The sequence below is a fragment of the Scomber scombrus genome, chromosome 17 (genome assembly GCF_963691925.1).
Source record: "Scomber scombrus chromosome 17, fScoSco1.1, whole genome shotgun sequence".
NCBI lineage: Eukaryota > Metazoa > Chordata > Actinopteri > Scombriformes > Scombridae > Scomber > Scomber scombrus.
Window position 1 is genome coordinate 17,529,700 of NC_084986.1, and position 19,181 is coordinate 17,548,880.

A 19,181-nucleotide genomic window follows, 5' to 3' on the forward strand; every position below is an offset into this window, starting at 1 on the left:
TCATACAATTGTGTAGGTAAAAACGGACGTCCCAACCTCACAGCAACAACTGATAAAGAGTCCTCTCCCCCTCATGGAGCCAGCAAGGCCAGTGGTCAGAGGTTTATCACTGGGCCTGATGGAAGCAAATGGGTAATGTTCAATGGACTGAATATAACCATACTTTTAATTTTACATTTGAACTAAAATTATTGTCGAGTCTTTAAACTACTTGCAATACATGTCAGTTTATCTTAAGATAGATGAAGTACTTTTTGGTGTAACTAGCGTGGTAGCATTGAATACTGGTAAAAAAGTATCAGTATAAGTGTCTATTGAAAATGTTTTCTTAATGCCACAGATCAGTTGCTTCTATTGTAATTGTTCCATATGTTTTAAAGACTCCTAAATACAAATAGGTCTTCACTAAATCTCACAGTCAGCTTGTCAACACAAGCTTTTATCTAAAAGTTTTATCTATATAAAATATTTAAAATAATTATCATCATTATTATTATTATTTCTGTCTCTCCAGGTGGTAGACTTGGAGCAGGGGGTTCTTATGAATCAAGATGGACAAGTTCTCCAGGACTCCCAGGGCAAACCCAAGAGAGTGGTGCTTGGCGAGGATGGACGCACCATTTTTGGTAATATGCTTCAGTCTAACACTACACTGAAATACAGTTATATATACACAGTTAAATATATTATTATGTTTACAGTTATGTATATTATACCGTTATATATACAGTTAAACATGTATATGAAAATGTACTTTTATGAATCTGCATTGCTATTGTTGCACACATCTTTTACAAGGTTCTTCCATTCTCTGCATTTTATACGAGAATTGCTGTTGTCAAATAATAAGTATGCCACTAATGCCGCAATTAAATCACATCTATGGATTTGGTAGCACAAGTTTAACATTTTGTTTAAGCACCATGAGTCAGTAACACTTATATTTTATATATAAATGCAATGCAAATTTTGTTTACTGGTTTGTTGTTGAAAACAAGTCATAAATGATTAACTCCTTCACCAATGATCACCAGATCACTTGGGCAGCCCTTTGGTAAACCAGGAAGGTATGGCTCTGTTTGGTCACGGCCGAGATAGTCAGCCTGTGATCAACCCCAAAGAAAAGGTCCTTATGGTTGGAGGGAAACCTGTTCTTGGCTTGGACCGCCCTACCCCGAGGACCACCACCACTACCACCACCACCACCACAACCACTACCACTATGGCTCCTACCACCACACCTGAACCCACTACCATTGAATGGACTACAGAGGAGTCTACCACTCCACCGCCGTTCCCAACTTGTCCACCTGGAACCTTCTCCAAAACAGATGAATACGGATATCCAGTACTGGACCCAGAGGGAATATTAGACTGTTATCCCGAAGGTGAGTTTTTGAGAGAAACATAAGTACTTGGAATTCACACACACAGCAGACAGCATCGTATAAGGTTAAACTAAATAGATATGTGTGCCACGTGAATTAAAAACACATATTGCTGTACCCCTACTTACAGTATTACCTTGTAAATAGTTTTTCCACAGAACATAACCCAAGTTCATTAAAGCATAGCAGAACCAGAAAAATGAACATAAATAACTATGACTTCCCTAAATCTTTCAGTTGTATTGTTTGTCATATCCATCCAGCCCAAGGCCATGAGTGTTTCCTGTCTGTACCCAAAGAATTCAATAACTCTATAACTCTGTGGGTGTGATCTGGTCAGTGTGTGTGTATGCTGGTGTGTGTGTAGATGTGTCTATGTAAGACCACAGGAACCACATGTAAGTCTCCACATCTGGGGCCTGGCTGTGGTCAGAGTACTGCTGGTTTAAACACACTATGAGCTGTCAGTATTGTGAGCCCCTTCCACCACATGCAAACGAAAAAAGTGTCATTTGTATTCTTATTTGTTCGTTTTGTGTTGCATTATAGAATTCAAATTCATTGTAAATGTGCAGATTGTTACCCTTAATCCATACTCACTAGGGTTTGAAATTATACACAGAAACCGTACTGAGGAACTGAATATGACCATTTAAAGAAACTGCTGAAGTCTTATTCAGTTTAGGGCTAACACACAATCAAATCTGGCCATGAAATGAAAATATTTTTAGTGTGTGGATCATACAAACATATTTTTGATACACTGGAGAAAGAAACTGTGATATTGATTCAGTTTCTGAGATCCAACTCTCTTATAAGAATGTTTTCATTATAAAGGTGAAACTTTTCCAGGGAAACGAGACACAGTGATGGTAATTTCTATTACTATTATTATGTACTGGTAATTTTGTCACTGTCTCACTGCAGTTGTGTGCCTCCTGAAGAAAAGCTTTCCATTTGTTGAGCTGTCATTATCATGTTTAACTGTGATTGGCTCAGCTGTTTCATAGCTATGAGAGCAGTGATGTGACTGGCTAAGAGAGTATTTAATAATCACCACATCTGCTGATTTATATTCACATTCACTCAGCCTTTTTGCATGTTGTGCTGCTGCACCTACATGAACCAAAATAGCAGGTGCACACAATCCATGTGCCTAAAAACTACCTCCTTGTGTTTGTTGTTGCACTTGTGCAGTTAAAATAGGGCTAATTGTAAATTCCAGTAAAGGTTGCATGAATGCATCAATATTAGTGTAATAATGCTTATACCCATGTGTTAAGCTAGGTTTTCATACATGGATGTGTTGGCGCATGTGTCAGCTCAGAGATTTTTGTCATGTGAGAGTGCTAGAGCTTGTTCTGCTTCTCTGACAGAGGAATCCTCAGGAATGGAAATGGACCACACATTTACAGTGAACATGGTGCCTGATGCTTTAGCTCTTGAGAAAGGTATTGGCTGAGTATGGCTTCGGACCGACCTACCGCCATTGGGCTTGGATGGATTTAACTGCACTGTATGCTCATTGTTTGTTGACTGTTTGTTCATCTTCTGTTTATCTGTCTGTTCATCTGTTTACTAGCTCTCCCTGTTTCTTCTTCTTTCCTCCTCTTTGCCTTGCCTGTGGTCTTTATTTTGTTTCTCTTCTTGTACATTTGTTTGGTTTGGTCTTGGTTCATCTCTGGGGTTTTGGATATTTTTCATTCAGGGCTGTTTTTAATCATTTTTCCTCCAAAATCTGGACCCATACTGCACGTGAACTGCATTACTAAGCTGCGGAGAATTCCCTGGCTTATGATTTAATGCAATGTATTTGCCGCCCTTGAAGTTTCTTTGTAACAGAATAAATGAATCCTGGCTTCAGCCAAACACTAGCTGAATAGAAAACTGCAGTGTGCGGTTGATGTTAGGCTTTGCCCTTTTTCATTTCATTACAGGTGTTTGAATGTCTGAAGAAATCTGTTGCATGTAAGAAGCATTTTGTATTTTCTTTCTTTTGGGGTTTTTTGTAGAAAAGTCACTTTCAGCATTACAATATTTTCTTATCACCCTGCAATGAGTCAAAGCTAGTTGCACGTGTGTGGACCATGATGTAATGCCAAGGTCCATTGGTGCAGCACAGGGGGAAAAAACAGAGTTGAAAGAGAAAGGAACTAATTGTATTTCACCCACTGAATCAGTTCACATTTGTTGGCCTTGGAGACTTGTGAAATGTCCATTGTCTTTAAGCAACTCTGTCCACATGGAAAATGTGGGTAGCAAAACATTACATAGGAATAAAGCATGGGGAATTTAGAGAAATAGGGAGATCTCACACAGGTGTCCACAATTAATGAATTATATTTGACACTCTCATCACACAGATCATTGTGCCAATTACAAAGGATTAATGAAACACAACATGTTATTGAGTTAGGATGTAAAAAAAAAATGGAAATCTATTTAAATCAAAAGCTCACTGATATGTGCTTTTGCCAGATGAGCTTTTGGCCCAGACAACCCTGCCGCCACCCACCACTACCACAACAACAACCACCACAGAGATCCCAACTCCAGAACTTGAAGTCAGACCGCACAACAAAGGCCCTTTATCTGAGTATGACCTCAGTGGGAAGAAACGATTCACAGGTATTCACAGACAATAATAACACACTATCCTCTTTTCCTCCTCTGTCAGCAGAACCACATAATGTAATGTCCAGAGTTTTATCTGGTTTTATCCAGTAGCTTATCCTGGAGTCTGCTGTGCAGCTCTATATTTCAGATTTCATGTTTAATATTTCACTCCCTTTCTGCATGATGAATCTCTATTTAAAAAGAAACTTCACTCCTCATATATACAGTAAGTCATACTTTCATCTATGTATGAAAATTAATCCTTCTCCCTACTAGTGCTTCTCCCAAGAAGCAAGAGATTATACTTTTCATTGTTTTTTCTAAGATCAGTCTACATTCTGGAAAGAAACACATACCTGATAACATGAGAATGTGTTTCTTACTAAGAAAGTCAAAGAGCATGATTGATCAGAAGATAACATTTAATGTTGTTAAGTGTGATAAAGTTGTCTCAGCGCTATAAATAATGATCGGTTAATGGGAGTTCTGTTTGGTATCACAGAGGAGTGATACATTTGCCCTAACCCTAACCCTTTATCTTGGCTTTCTGAGCAATATCAATAGCAATACAACCTTCTCATAGACCTTACAGTAACGATTGAACAAAAAAAAACCCAAAACATGAACAAACACTTTCCTGCTTGCATATTTCCCTTCATCCATGTCATAATGTCAGTTTCACGACAGGCAAAGTTTGGTATCCAAACACAGCAAAGCTTTCAACCATTGACTTGTGACAAGTCAGTTCACATACATATATGACTATATACTGTATGTATTACTTTGTGAAAAATGCAATAAGCGTGTCTCAGTACTAATTTCTGCTTCAAATTGGTGCCATTTAACCTTATTTGGATCATAATCACAAAGTTTACTGAGTGAGCATGTTTCTCAGGGTCTCCAGACTTCTTGGTCCCAGTAAACCTCAGCCCCCTGCTTTCGTTTTACTGTTCTTATGTGCTTACTTTGGCCTCTCATACCTTATCACCTCATCTGGTTGCATAAACAGAGTGAGATATTCTCTTGACAGAAATAAAAACAGCATCGACTTGACTCCAACCTTCTTAAAACTACATAATGTCAAAGGTCCATTCGATATTGCTTTGTTTTATTACTGTGCTTTTTGTCATGTTCCAGCCGTTCAAATAATAATAAATAGTTTCTCCCACAGTACCTGTTATTTTTTGTAACTATACAAGTCACAGTGGATTATGCCACTTATAGCATGGCCAATTACATGCAGCCAAGGCTTAAAAGTACATTTTGTTTTGGCACTATCTTTGTAATCCTTGGATTGAACAATTCTTTACCTACTACAGCAGGTAAAAAGCTACTACACAATAAGGAGTTGTGGCGAATCTGTAGGCTAGTAACAACTAAAATGTGAACAACTAGTTTCACACTTATGCAAAATTTGAGATTCATAATAAAAAGTGCTCAAAATCCAAACAGTGAAAGCCAAAATATCTTCAGTTTTAGCCCCTCTGATGGGCCAACTTCCAAAAACACTTTATCCTACATTTCCCACAATGCAACTCAAGCCAAGACACATAACAGATGTTCAATGAGTAATTTTGTCAAAGCCACAGGAAAAAACTGTACAACTGTTTTCATAGGTTGAGTAGTAGTCCCTGTGGCTAGTAAATTGACTAAACTGGTGGAATGCCCCTTTAATTTAGAACAGTGATGGGACAGCTACTATCAGAAAATAATGCTCAGGTTCTGTCTATATAGAATGAGGGATTCTTCATAGCGATGGTATAAACTCTTCTGGATGCACAAGGAGCCCATTTGAGACTATTGCCAGTAATTTTGCAGAAAAAACCTTAATTAAAAGCTACTCTATAATTTATTGACAGAATAAATGCAACATGTCATTGTCATTTATATTGATCCTTGCTAGAAGCCTTTTAAAGGGAAAGATTTATGATTATGTATTTATTATTGCAATGTCAGAACTATAACTATTATCTGCTCTAGAGGCAACAGTGGAACAGTAACAGGGCTTACCCTGGAGACCATCTATCTTGGTAAACAATGACTGTCGTGTGATCACGTATCTCACAGGGAGCCATCTGAAAGCTATCACTCTCCAAAGCCCCATGATAAAAACGGGCGAGCGCAGAAAAGCAGAGGAAGTCATAAAAGTTAAGGTTGCTGACCTCGTCAGAGAGAGAAGGGTCCGTTGGCTCGAAGTGGAGAGGTCCTCTTTCCTATTTATTAGTTTAATATGTTTTAGGCCCAGTTCAACAGTCTGCCAGTCCACTGACATGCTCTGCGTGAACTGTCTGACAAAGACTTCCCCTCTGTCTCTTTATCTGTCCAGGCTTGGTATGAATGAATCTAGCCCAAGGCGGACGTGGGACAAAAATTATTAACTAATCATTCTCAGCAGTTGCGTGAATCTGCTTTACAGTAAGCTCCAGATGGATAGAATTTGCCACATTGGACCAGAAAATGACTACCAGGATGTTTAGACTATTCAAATGCAAATTTCTGCCTGACTAGACTGATATTGGAGTTGACATTATGTGAACTGTCCTGATACTGTTTCCCAGTCATATTTGGTCTAAGTCAGGCTCACACACGCCAGTTTTCGTCAGTGTTTTTTGGATTTGGAAGACAGTGGGCCTCTACTGGGAGGTGTTTTTAGAATTTAAAAACACATGAACAAAGGAAAACATCTGGATCTTCCAAGTGCAAGAGGCTGTACAGATCCTGAACATGTGGATACTGTATAGAAGTGCAGCCTTAAAAGCACCCTGTGTATAGACAGACACATACCTCTGCTCACTGTAATGACAGATCTTGTATCTGTATCTGTATATCAGTGTATGAATGCATAATACATAAGCGATATGGCAACATATACACATACAGTAGGAGCCTGTTGGTCTAAACCCATACACACTAACAGACTGTGTGTTGATGTGTGGATACTGACACGTGGTAGACTCTTGGCCTGTGCTGAGGGCCAATCATCTGGGGAGGTGGGAGCAACTCCAGGCTCCAGTGGTTCCCTCCAAATCCCAGTCAAACAAGGAATTGTGGGATATCAGAAGTATTAACAGCTGTAGGTCCAGCTGGCATTTCCAGGGACACAGACAGCAAACGAAAAAAAGAGCAAGTGTGGAGAAAATGCAAAGACGAGATAAACAGAGAAGATCACGAGCACCATGCTTATTTCTGACTCTTGCAGTAAAAAAAAAAAGAGTCACAACCATAGACTGCAAAAAAATAATGAACAAAGCCCCTGTGATGTCACTGGTTTGTGGACTTGTGTATTGAAGCCTCAAGTCTGGCATTTTGACAGTCACCATCTTGGATCTTTGGAGCCAGTGACCATATTTGGATGAGTGAGTGGAGTTAAACCTAACACTAGCTGCTAGCTTGATTAGCACAGTGCATTTATAGTATGGTTAATTGTGAAATGCTAATGCTAATTTATGATAGCAAAAAAACAGGCTTAAAAATGTACTTTATTTAGCAACTAAAATGTTATAATTAACTTTAATGAACTGAAAACACACTGAACTAGCGATGCTACACCTACACCCATATTTTGTGAATCTGAGGATACGCCATGTTTACATTACCTAACCACTGTTATTGCCATGGTGACTCGTCAATCACAATGTAGCCACGCCCTAAAGCATACACAGCAATTGTCAAATTTAAATTAAATGGCACCATAATTTACTAAGCAAACATCATGCTGTATTGAGGAAGACTTTAAAGAAGCGTCTGAGACCATAAACACATTAGGAAACAGTTTACTGAGGTAATAAATCAATTGAGAAATGGGGTCATTTCCCTATAGACTCCCATACAATCAGACTTCATTTTGGAGCCAGTGGAGTCACCCCCTGCTGGCCATTATAGAGAATGCAAATTTAAGGCACTTCTACATTAGCTTCACTTGTCAGACCTGCAGCTACCTCTTGATCACAACAAACCAGAAATAATTTTAAAATGGCATTATCTCCTACATTAGGAGATATATTTCTTACATTATTTTAACTTGATTTTCTTCTAAAATCTTCTCTTCCTGCCATCAGCTCCCTATGTGAACTACATCCAGAAAGACCCAGGTGCCCCTTGCTCCCTGACAGAGGCTCTGGAGTACCTTCAGGTCGATGTCCTAGAGAACCTGATAGAGAAGGACACCCTGACAGCCAATCAGAGACAGCCTCCCAAAAACAAGCCCCATAACCTCACTGTGGTCGCCATGGAGGGATGCCATTCATTCATTATCCTGGACTGGGCCCGCCCATTGAAGGATGATATGGTGTCAGGTAAGAAAAGGTGTTTTGCCACAACTTAAAGTCACACTGCAATTGAAATCAATTTTTGTGTGTACACATCCTTCATACTTGTTTTGACTTGTGCACTTATTTGGTCCAAACTGTAAAAGCAAAAAGAAGAAAAGATTGTTTTTCAAGTGAGCATGAACTTTAGTTATGACTGACACTGTCCACACTGGTAATTTGATTGGTGCAATATCTGTGTGGACACACGCAAAAAAAAAAAAAAAAAAAAAATCTGATCACTTCACTTCCAACATTCACACAGTCAGTTAACCAACTGCTGGCTGACCTTGTTAGCTTTTGTTAAGTCCTGTAATGGACTACGTTTTGCTCTGAGTTTTGACTGTCTGGTGATTTGCAGTGACCGCAAATGTACCCTTGAATGAGAGACAGCTAATGCTTTTACAGTATTAAATGAACATAGCTTGTTTATGCTTAATTAAATCCTCTGTGAAGTACTTTGTGATGTCTCTGCTCTCAAAAGGTGCTATATAAGTAAAGTTACTTACTTACTACTTAGGCCTGCTTACTCTCAGTGGGCAGGAGCTGTTGATAACTTGGCAAGTGTTGAAATAACATGAATGAAAATGTATCATGGTACAGTTTCTATTTACTACACAAAAAGTGAGAAGAATTCAGTTTTCATCTCAGTTCGACTTCATAGTGAGACTCTGTAACTTTTGGTCAGTAGCAGCTATTGTGTCCAAACATATCATTTATAAGATAATAGTGAATGCTAAAACATGGTGTAAGAATAGCACTAAAATACAAAACAAAGTCAACAGTAATGTCAACTCCAGCAATATTTAGTTTGCCAACATTATCTAACATTAGCCACTAACAGATACTGGTCATACCAAACCAAGTGCGGCTGTAGCAACAAAATCACTGAGTTTATTTAATTGAGCCTTGGTGAAGATTATTGCTTATGAATTAAACCTTGCACTTGTAAAAATAAACTTATTTTAGATGTCACATAGTGTCACTTTAAGGCTGCAAGTGAGTTGGTATGTTTACCTAGACACCAAAAGGAAGGCCAAAAAAAGTAAGAATAACAGTAAATATGTGTTCACGCTTCACTGTGAGGTTTAAACCTCCTAAGAGTGATTCCATTTCAAAGTTTCATCTGTTATGGTTCAGCAGATACCATGTTACCAGCATCCCTCCTGAGTCAGATTTTAAGAACTCACTCCAGCAGTTTATTGTAAGTAAATAATGAAAAATCAGATTTTGCTGAGCACATGGAATCAGGCTCCTCAGCCCCCACAGAGTTTCTAAGGAAAAGCCACAATTCCTGTGACCTAGAAAGTGACACAAAGGGGGAAAAAATGACTAAAGATAAGACTGCTGTATGAGATGTGGTGGACTATCAGAGGTAGTTGTCTGGCCAGCTAGAGAGGTAGTGTGTTTTCTTTGGCAAGCAAACATAAGCTGCTGGTCATGCTATGGGCTGGTCTGTGCTCTGATGTGTAAAACAGATAGATAGTCTGTGCTGTCACCGGTGTTCTCTTCTTCTCTTTCTTTCCATTTGTTCTCCTTGGTGTTTCTTTTCTGTTCATGTGCTATCTAGACACTTTCTATATTTCTTTAATCTTTAATCTTCCTTTTGTCTGGACATTTTGGCACCCTATCACTGTTTTCTTCCATTTGAAATACTTCTGTTCTGGGAATTGTTTTTAATCTTACATCCTATGTTGTATTCCAGGGGCTAATTACTTAAAGTTTTGTGATGTTGATGTAGATTTTTATAGGAGAGGAGCATGTTTCTGTGCAGTTATGATACAGTAAGTCAGCCAAAACTCTGTGAACTTTTAGTTATATGATCCCCTCATGTGAATTTATGTGATTTCCCTAATAAATCATTGTATTGGAGTATTGCAAAGATATACTACTGTAAATACAGCAGACGTTATCTGACACACACATGCAGATTCGATCACAAGGCACTGTTTTAGTTATTAGGGTGTGTTTGCACAACGGTGCCTTACGAGTTATGGGTCACGGCTTTCAAAACAAGTGGATGGAAACAGCTGTTAGCACGTCAGCCCAGGAGATATTGTGACTTCTTACCTAAAACCAGCTTCTGGTTCCATTTACTTTGATGCATTACGGGTCCTTTACTTAAAGGTTTAGGCCAAAAATATGTACATTAATCACTTGCGTATTGTAAATGGTCTAGGCCTACATTTTTTGTGAAAGATTTGAATTAACTCATACCTAAAGTAAGTAAATACAAAATACTGACGTAGACGGCAGAGGCAACAGGTTAAATACAATCCTTTTAACTTCAGTTTAACAATGTAGAATGAAGAAGGACTGAAAAACGGAAAGAAGAAAAACAAAGTAGCTAGTATTTCCCTTTCCCCCTGTCAGCAGCCAGCTGCGTTGGTGTGGCTCCAATAAAAATAGACACCCCTCAAAAGTCCAACAGCAACAGTTGGTAGTTTGATGTGTGGCAGTGCTAGTTTCTATACTTCTAACGTGAATGATCAAGGGGCGCGTGACCTCAGGTTGCTTACCGGATTCTAAGGATTAGACTGCGTGACTGTGAGGTGGAAGAAAACAGACCAACAGACAGACCGGTTGGAGCACAGTCAATGTAAGCTGCAGAAAATGCCAGGAGGCCAGCTTCTCTCACAAACTAATTGACAGCACATGATCCACACAAAAACACCATTGGCCATTTAAGTCCAACATTGGCACAGCAAATAAAAACTTTGTTATGCTACTCAGTAGTAAAACCTTTACATTTTAGACACTGTATACAACAATTAACCTTTGTGCATTTTGTTTCTCTTAAATACATTTCTAAATGTTTTTCTAACTTTGCAGGTGCTCCAGTGCATCAGATTTTCTTTTTTTTGAACAACTAACAAGCTCTGTCCTATACTTTGTATTGTTCCCTGCAGGCTACATGGTCCACAGTGCTTCATATGACGATGTGCTCAACAACAGATGGTCCACTAACCCTTCCAGTGGGACACACCTGGCTGTGGAGAATCTCAAACCCAACTCTAGGTAACACATGTTTATATCATTGCATGCATGCATACTAATGCATACAATTGGAGAGAGGTTTATGCATACACATGCAGGATGCTTCAGTGACTCACAGTATCATCTGACACATGGGAGTCATAGAAAACAAGAACCTGGACAAGGATTTGTTTGGTTGCCAGATCCTTTTTTCCCTGACCTGTGTGTCATGTTTATGATGAGGTTGCTGCCTCTGTTGCAGGTGCTTTTGGAGTGTTTATTCTTGCTGGGGATTGTTTATAACATTTTCCCATCATCATATAATGCATAGTATATGTATATTATCTGCATGTTTGTGTATGTATATGTGTAAAAAATGTGTGTATATGTGTCTATTGTCCTGTGTTAATGCACATGTTGCCAATTGTGATATCAAACCTGGCTGGGTAAGAACAGAGTTGGATGCTTGTTCTCATGTTTGTGTGCAACACCCTCAGAGTCAAGTAAATCACATCTTTGTGACCTATAGCCAACAAAGTGCTAATGTGGTTATTCCCCATCTGGTAATCCAAATAAAGATATATATTCATTCTGGCAAGTAATCTTACCATTATGTAGTGGTTTAGACATGTAAAAGCAGTTACAGTAATTTCAGATGTATGAGTTCATCAGTAACACCTGCTGGAAGAACAGATCTGTTTGAGGTGTTATGATAGGCATCTCATCTGTAACTGTAGAAACACCTGCTTCTGAACACAAACAGCAGAGTTGCATGCAGCTGTGAAGTTTTCCACAAGTCTGCAAAGAGGCCTTCCTTTTCGCTCCCTGGCAACCAGTTTGTATCCAAGGTAGTGCGTCTCCTGTGGTTACAGTCGATCATGGGATGGATTTTGAGACACTATTGGCATTTCCCCATACTTGAGGCTCCTTCTGGTGGCCAGAACCGCAGAGCTACTGTAGTACTTAACACACATACACACGTGTGCACTCACATGTGGCCGTATTTCCTTTGATTCACAAAGTGATTCTGCTCATAAGGTTTAGTCCTATCTGTATATGTAGCTGCCTCATCATATTACATCTTCTCAACTTTAAAATGACTGTTCATCAGACTAGCACTGTTTAACTCACACGTCATAAATGACCAAAACTTGAACGTTGTATAATTTTACACTTTTAAACTTGTGATGTGATGTGTGTGATGCAATCTCCATGCTTGTGTGTGTGAGGTTTGTTGTTTTTTCTGGAGCTACAACAATGAGTTGATTAATTAGAGTAGCCAACCGATATAAAATAAATCATTTAAATAATTTTTCAAGCAAAAATACCACACATTTGATGATTGCAGGGTCTCATGTGAAATTAAAGTGATTCTCTCTGGGTTTTGACCATTGGTGGAAGAAAACAAGACATTTGGTGTCCTTGGGCTACAGAAAATTGTGGAGGATTTTTTTTATTGTTCTTTAGTGCTTCATAGACCAAAAAATCAATGGATTAATTGAGAAAAATAATTAATTAATTAATTAATAATAAAAATGATTATTAGTTGGAGCCCTAGTTTTCCCTCTAGTCGTACCTATTTATTTTGCTATACTCAAATCTGTCTTGCAAGAGATCTTGATCTCTAGTTGAATAAAGGTTATGTATGAAACATATACAAACATATATCAGTGTCATTTAATATCTTAAGTATACATGTAAGTTCACTATTTTTGTGGTTGAACTGTCATGAGTACTAAGGAGGACATAGTGTCACCAAGCTTGATGTGGCCTGTAGCACGTGCTGTCACAAAATACTGTAGCTTTTCATCTGATGAGAGGACACAAAGAGTGGTGCTCTGAATGAAGCTGAGAGCTTTCTATATTGAAATTCTCAAATGGCTTGTTAGGCTTGATGTAATATTTTTAGTCTATTCTCTGTCTCTTTTTTCTACTTTCTCCAATCTTTCTGTCATTACATCATCTCTCTGCAGCTGCTTTGATTTGCTCTCTCCCTCTCTCTGGTGATATTTTGTGGTCATTGTTGTCACGTGGCTGCAGTGATTGGATCCAGGCCTCATGGCTCTCCATGGTGAAAGTTTCTGGCTATAAACTTACAGACCATTAACTTACTGTATGTGACCTTGCAGAGTAGAGGAGAGCACATAAGTGCACAATGCTGCATGAATGGAATACACTCATGCAAACACATCTGCCATCGGCTGTGGAAAAGTTTGCAAACTCTCAAAGTTGTCACTGGTGGTGGTGTTTTTAATCCAGTAGGATTTATAAATCCTTCACCACCCGGACACAAACTGAGCTCACTGCACGACTCTGTTCTGCTCTTTGTTGAGAAAGCTTTGTTCAAATAATGAAGTAATTTTCTTCCTCTTTTAACCTCCTCCAATTCATCCATTGTCTTCAGCATGCATCTATCCATTTGCTTTACTTTTTCCACATCCCTCCTTTTTTCACTTTCTTCTTTCTATTAATTTCCACTTGTGTAGATGTTTCTTTTTACCCTCACCCCACTTCTCCTTCACTCTCCTTCGTCCTTCAACATGAGCCAAATAGCCATTTTATTGTGCTGCGCTCACTTTGGATTCATATGAATATAAAATGGACTACTCTTAAATCAGCCTGACTAAAGCCTGCCCAGTCTTCTGCTATGGTCATTAACGTTTTCCTCACCTTCACCCAGTCACAACAACTCTGGTAGAATGACACTTTGTCCTAAACTAAACTACTAAATCTCTCATTAAATTCTTATGTTGCGGTTTGTTTTCGTTCAGGTACTACTTCAAAGTCCAGGCCAAGAATGTGTTTGGTTTGGGACCAGTCAGCGATACACTCACCTATGTCACTGAATCAGGTGTGTATCATGTCAGTGCCTGCAAAGATAAACTTAGAGACGCCCCATTGATTAAAGTTCAAACTCCGATCAAACTGGCTGGAAATGTTCTTTGTCTGCTATACAAAAATGTGTGCAATGTGCATGCGCTTCACAAAAATGTCACGGTGATGTTCACTTTATTGCAATGCAAGTTATTTAAATATAAAACCATCCTTGAAGTGGAAGCAGGCTACCAGATGTACCTTGCATTATGAGCATTTTGAGTCTTACATTCCCATAATCAGGTGAATACATCAGACTCGTCTGTCTGTGTACTTTTCCTCCCTTGTGAAATGATCACATTCTTTTTTTTTTTTCAGATGATCCTCTTCTCATTGAAAGACCACCTGGTAAGTCCATACTCTGACTGCACATCTAATTTAAAGTCAACAAGCCAGGTCCTTTTGAAGCTGCACATTCTGTTAAACAACATGCCAGAAGCTCATTTTGTATACTTATTCACACATGTAGTTGGGCAAGGTGACAGCTTGCTGAATGACTTAGACAGACACTGTTGAACACTAATTGCAGCTGATATCATTGATTAAGCACAGTGCTAGTTCAGGCAGACAAGTGAAGTTTGGATTTTTTGGGGCCAGAAATGATGAAAGGTGACTACATTTACTATAAACATACACTCAAGAAAAAAATACTTTTATTTAGTACTCAAGTGCAACTTAAATGCAATAAAGGCATTAACATATTTAGTGTATTTTAAATTAAGTGCACATTGGAGTGGAATTTACTGTTAAAGCACATTAAATACTATAATGAAAGATAGATTTTTACAGAATATTACTTAACTTACACTTGCATGCATGACATTCATTTAATTAAAAGTATATATACTTATACTTAAGAATATATTTTCAATGAAATGCACTTTTAACAAATGTTTTAAATTACAAATTAAGTTTATATCTTCTCAGTATGCTTCACAATGATTTACTTTACACATTTACAATACACATTCATTGTATTTGTAATATTTGTTTTACTAATTATGTTTTTTTGAGTCACACCAAAAAGGACAATGTTACTATGCTTCATCGCAAGTAGAAATGTATTTGTTTATACTTTTAAAACACTTTTTATGCTAAAAGTATAATTTAAGCATATATAAATATACTTATTTTTCACTTGGAGTTTCTTGTCAGAGGACCCATATTTTCCAGTACTACGTGATGCATCTCCTCTTCTGTTTCACCCTGCTCCTCAGGTGGAGAGCCCATCTGGATCCCCTTTACCTTCAAATATAACCAAATGCACAGCTCCTGTAAGGGCAGTCAGTATGTAAAACGGACATGGTACAGGAAGTTTGTGGGCGTGGTTTTGTGTAACTCTCTGCGATACAAGATCTTCATGGGAGATGGTCTAAGAGGTAACGCATCACATTACCGCTGGCTTTAGTTAGTCATGATCAGCACTGCTTTCAATGGCATCTACCAACATTTGTGTGTCTCCCTTCACCTCTCCACTATTTTATAGAGAATATGAACCTGAAATAGTTTAACATTCCTTAATTATGATACCCACTTCCCCCTCTTCCCTCCACAGAGCCCTTTTACAGTGTAGGAGATACATTTGGACAGGGGGAGGACCATTGCCAGTTTGTGGACTCCTACAGGGACGGAAGGACAGGCCCGTCCTACCTCTCAAATAGTCTGCCTTCAGCACAAGGTAAACAAGAACAGATTGCACACACACTGCGCATTTGTGGCCGTGACATTTAGACCTGATCCATTATCATTTTTTCCATGTGATCTAGCTCTCTGGCTCTTTTGTTTACCAGCTGCATTGATCCTATCTATGCAGAATACAGATGTAGAATAATATTTTAATGAACACTAGCTAAAGGACCTACCGGTGGTTTCGCATGTTTTAACCCAAAACGCACATGCTTTTCATTAACGCAGACCATTTTTCTAATTATACCATAACTTCTTAAATTGATGTTGTAAATTCCTGGTAATTACTGGTTTCAGGTCAAATCGGCACATAATGAAAATGCTTGAAACTCCCGTGAGATAAGTAATCTATAACAGAACATTTATTGGTGGATCATACATGACTTAATTATTATTAAGTTTTTAAACCCTTTTGTTGTTGGTTTGTTCAAGGAAAGTTTGACATCAGAGACTTGGGAGCGTTAATGTGCTCATCTTTTAATACTTTCAGACCTCCGAACTCTTCCTTTGGCCTTCAGCCCAGAGACCATAGGTTCCTACTGAAGACATAAAACTTCAAACAGCTCACAAAAGTAGAGTTTAACTTTTTCAATAACAGCTGAGCACTGTTGTTTTCCACAATGATACTCAACAGTAAATAGTGTATTTGTTGAGGTCAGTTTCCAGCTGCGTATTGACACATTTATTGCGTAAGTGAGTATTTGCAGCAGCAATCATAGTTGGTTTTGGTCTTTTCATGGAATATGTTGATAATAAGAAAAATATATATAGCAAGCCTTAACATTTAAGATGTAAGAAAATCTTAAGGACTGTGGAATTGTCGTAAAGTCAAGCAAATAACCAAATGATTGCGAACAAACACTAAATGCTGACAGTATCCAGACATGCTCACTCTTTATTGCTTTCATCATTGTGTTTTTATTTTTTCTGTCACAGGGTTTTATCGTGCCTACAGACAGGAGCCTGTTACATTTGGAGTTATTGGCCGGCGTACACCCCATCCTTTCGTGGGGTGGTATGAATGCGGGGTGCCCATCCCTGGGAAGTGGTAACACAGGGAAGGACGAGACATTGTTACTAAGGGCAACCCTTCTGCATTCTGCTGAAGGCTCTCAACTTCACTGATCCTGCCTGTACAGACTTTTGCCTGCCACAACAAAAGACACCACTACAAATGTATTACAGCTTCACAGGAAAAGAATATAGTACTTTTAAACAACCCAGTGTATATCATTAAAAAATCACTTTTTATATATGGCAGTCTGTATATGAGGGGAAAAGAAGCATGTGTGTTCTTGCTTAGTTTAACTCTTGTCAGAAAGTGTCCTTTGTAATTCCCAAGTATCCCAGAGACAGGTCCTTACCCAGTGTTATTTATCTGATCAAAATGCACACACAATCAAACCATTGACATTGGACCAAAGCACAAGCTGAATAGCAAACTGTAAGAATGGGCACTTAAGGTGTTTACAGGTCTGTTAATTTTCAATTGTGAGATTTTTATTTCCTTATGAACTGGCTTCTGACAGCTACTTTTTGTTTATTTGTGTTCTTGAATCTTCATACTGTTTTTTACACCCTTTTTGGTATTCACCAGAACTCATTAAACATTACTGTGTAAGTTTTGTATGTATACAGACAAAGAATAAAAGACCAAATATTTGCTCAGGAACTGTGAGAGATTGAATAAAGGTGCTATGGAAACCACAGCAATCCAAAAACATGAATCATATCATATTCTACCCCCACTGCCCCATTCTTTTATAGCAAAAGCTTCCACACGTGATCCAGACCTACTTCATCAACCTAATGGAAGATTTGAGTAGCAGACACAAGTTTGGTTGAGCCAGTTGGAACAGCAACTGCTAAAATCAGATACAATGTCAAAAACAACATATTGTAGAGAGAAGCAGGTGAGAGGGAAAGAGGGATAAAAATGCCAGGTCATTGGCAATAAGCATGCACGCAAGCTAAACAGGACCATTGGCTAGGTGTAGAGTATAAACACACTGTTCATAAATATCTGAATAGTATTTGCAATGCACACCTTTTATGTTATGATTGATGGCATTAGAGCCATATCTGCTGTGTAAGATTTGGAAATATTTGCAAATCAATTATCACTGGTATTCTACGGATCATTTGTAACTAGGTATTAATCCAATTTGTGAGACTTTTTAGACTTTGTTCCCAAAGTTGCTAGATTTAGATAAAAATCTTTCACAAGTAATTGACTTTCATTTTTATTCCCAAGACCAATTGCACTGTTCAAACTTTACCACGTTGTTTGAACACGAAATATAGTCCCTTTGTGTTCAATAAACTACGATGAAAAGGATAAAGTATAATCATAAGTGGGTCAGCGCCACAATAAACCAGGTGGAAAATATTCCAAAGATAACACTGAATGAATGGAAAAAAGCCTACTCTTTGTTTGGTTCCAATAAATCATTACTCCATTCAGTAGATTTTTATATGAGTTTTCAGCAGTGAGATTGATTGATTGGCCTTTCCATAAAGTGCAGCAGCAGAACCAACACTGCTTTTTTCAGTGCTTGCCTAAAATTGATTAAAAGCATTTTTCAACTGTCAGTTTTGACTCTATGAACCACATAGATGATATCCAGTAGCAGCCAGTAACACTCCGCCTCTTGACAAAGGTTAACTTAGTTATGACTCTCATTAGTCCCCATCATCCCTCCAAGAATGAAACAGGAGCTTTGTGACCACAGAGAGCCGGGACACCTTGTGTTATTATACCATCCATCTATCAGCAGGACACCTAATGGTTCATGCTGGTAACTTGTGTGTAACCTCCCTCTTGTGGTAGGGAATCTATGCTGCTGACCATGGATATGGTATAAACAGTATCTAAATCTGGGATTCTCTATCAAGGTCTCGTACAGGGACAGGTTCACTCAGTTTTGTAGGTTCGCTAAATTCACTCGGTTCAGTAAAGAGATTGGCAGGAGCAGAACCTACAAAGAGAACTAAGACCTCCAGCCTCCAAAAACATACAACCACTGACTTAGGAAAAATAGAAAATAGGTAAGACAGCTGACAAAAGAAAAACCAACATCAAGTATCTTAGTAAAGCGTAGGGCCACCATGTGCCAGCGGGACAGCTTCAATACGCTTCGGTATTAATTCTACAAGTATCTGAACTCCACGAGAGGCATGAATATCATTCTTCCACAAGATATTCCCTCATTTAATGATGGTGGTGGAAAGCGTGGTCTAACACATCAAAAATATTCCATAGGTGTTCAACTGGGTTGAGATGGTGGTGACTGCAAAGGCCATATCATATGATTCACATCATTTTCATACTCAT

At 38.5% G+C, this 19,181-nt stretch overlaps 1 protein-coding gene across 1 annotated transcript in view; it reads left to right on the forward strand.

Moving 5' to 3' along the window:
* fndc1 (fibronectin type III domain containing 1) overlaps nucleotides 1-17,568 on the forward strand; it is a 40,195-nt gene extending 22,627 nt beyond the window's left edge. Inside the window, exons 13-24 of the mRNA XM_062437704.1 lie at nucleotides 17-132; nucleotides 515-626; nucleotides 1,035-1,388; nucleotides 2,765-2,839; nucleotides 3,867-4,016; nucleotides 8,063-8,299; nucleotides 11,221-11,329; nucleotides 14,059-14,138; nucleotides 14,480-14,509; nucleotides 15,379-15,540; nucleotides 15,717-15,839; nucleotides 16,784-17,568. Of these exons, the coding sequence (XP_062293688.1) occupies nucleotides 17-132; nucleotides 515-626; nucleotides 1,035-1,388; nucleotides 2,765-2,839; nucleotides 3,867-4,016; nucleotides 8,063-8,299; nucleotides 11,221-11,329; nucleotides 14,059-14,138; nucleotides 14,480-14,509; nucleotides 15,379-15,540; nucleotides 15,717-15,839; nucleotides 16,784-16,899 (1,664 nt within the window). The 3' untranslated portion in view covers nucleotides 16,900-17,568. The remainder of the gene's footprint in view (nucleotides 1-16; nucleotides 133-514; nucleotides 627-1,034; nucleotides 1,389-2,764; nucleotides 2,840-3,866; nucleotides 4,017-8,062; nucleotides 8,300-11,220; nucleotides 11,330-14,058; nucleotides 14,139-14,479; nucleotides 14,510-15,378; nucleotides 15,541-15,716; nucleotides 15,840-16,783) is intronic.
* Nucleotides 17,569-19,181: the final 1,613 nt, after the last annotated feature.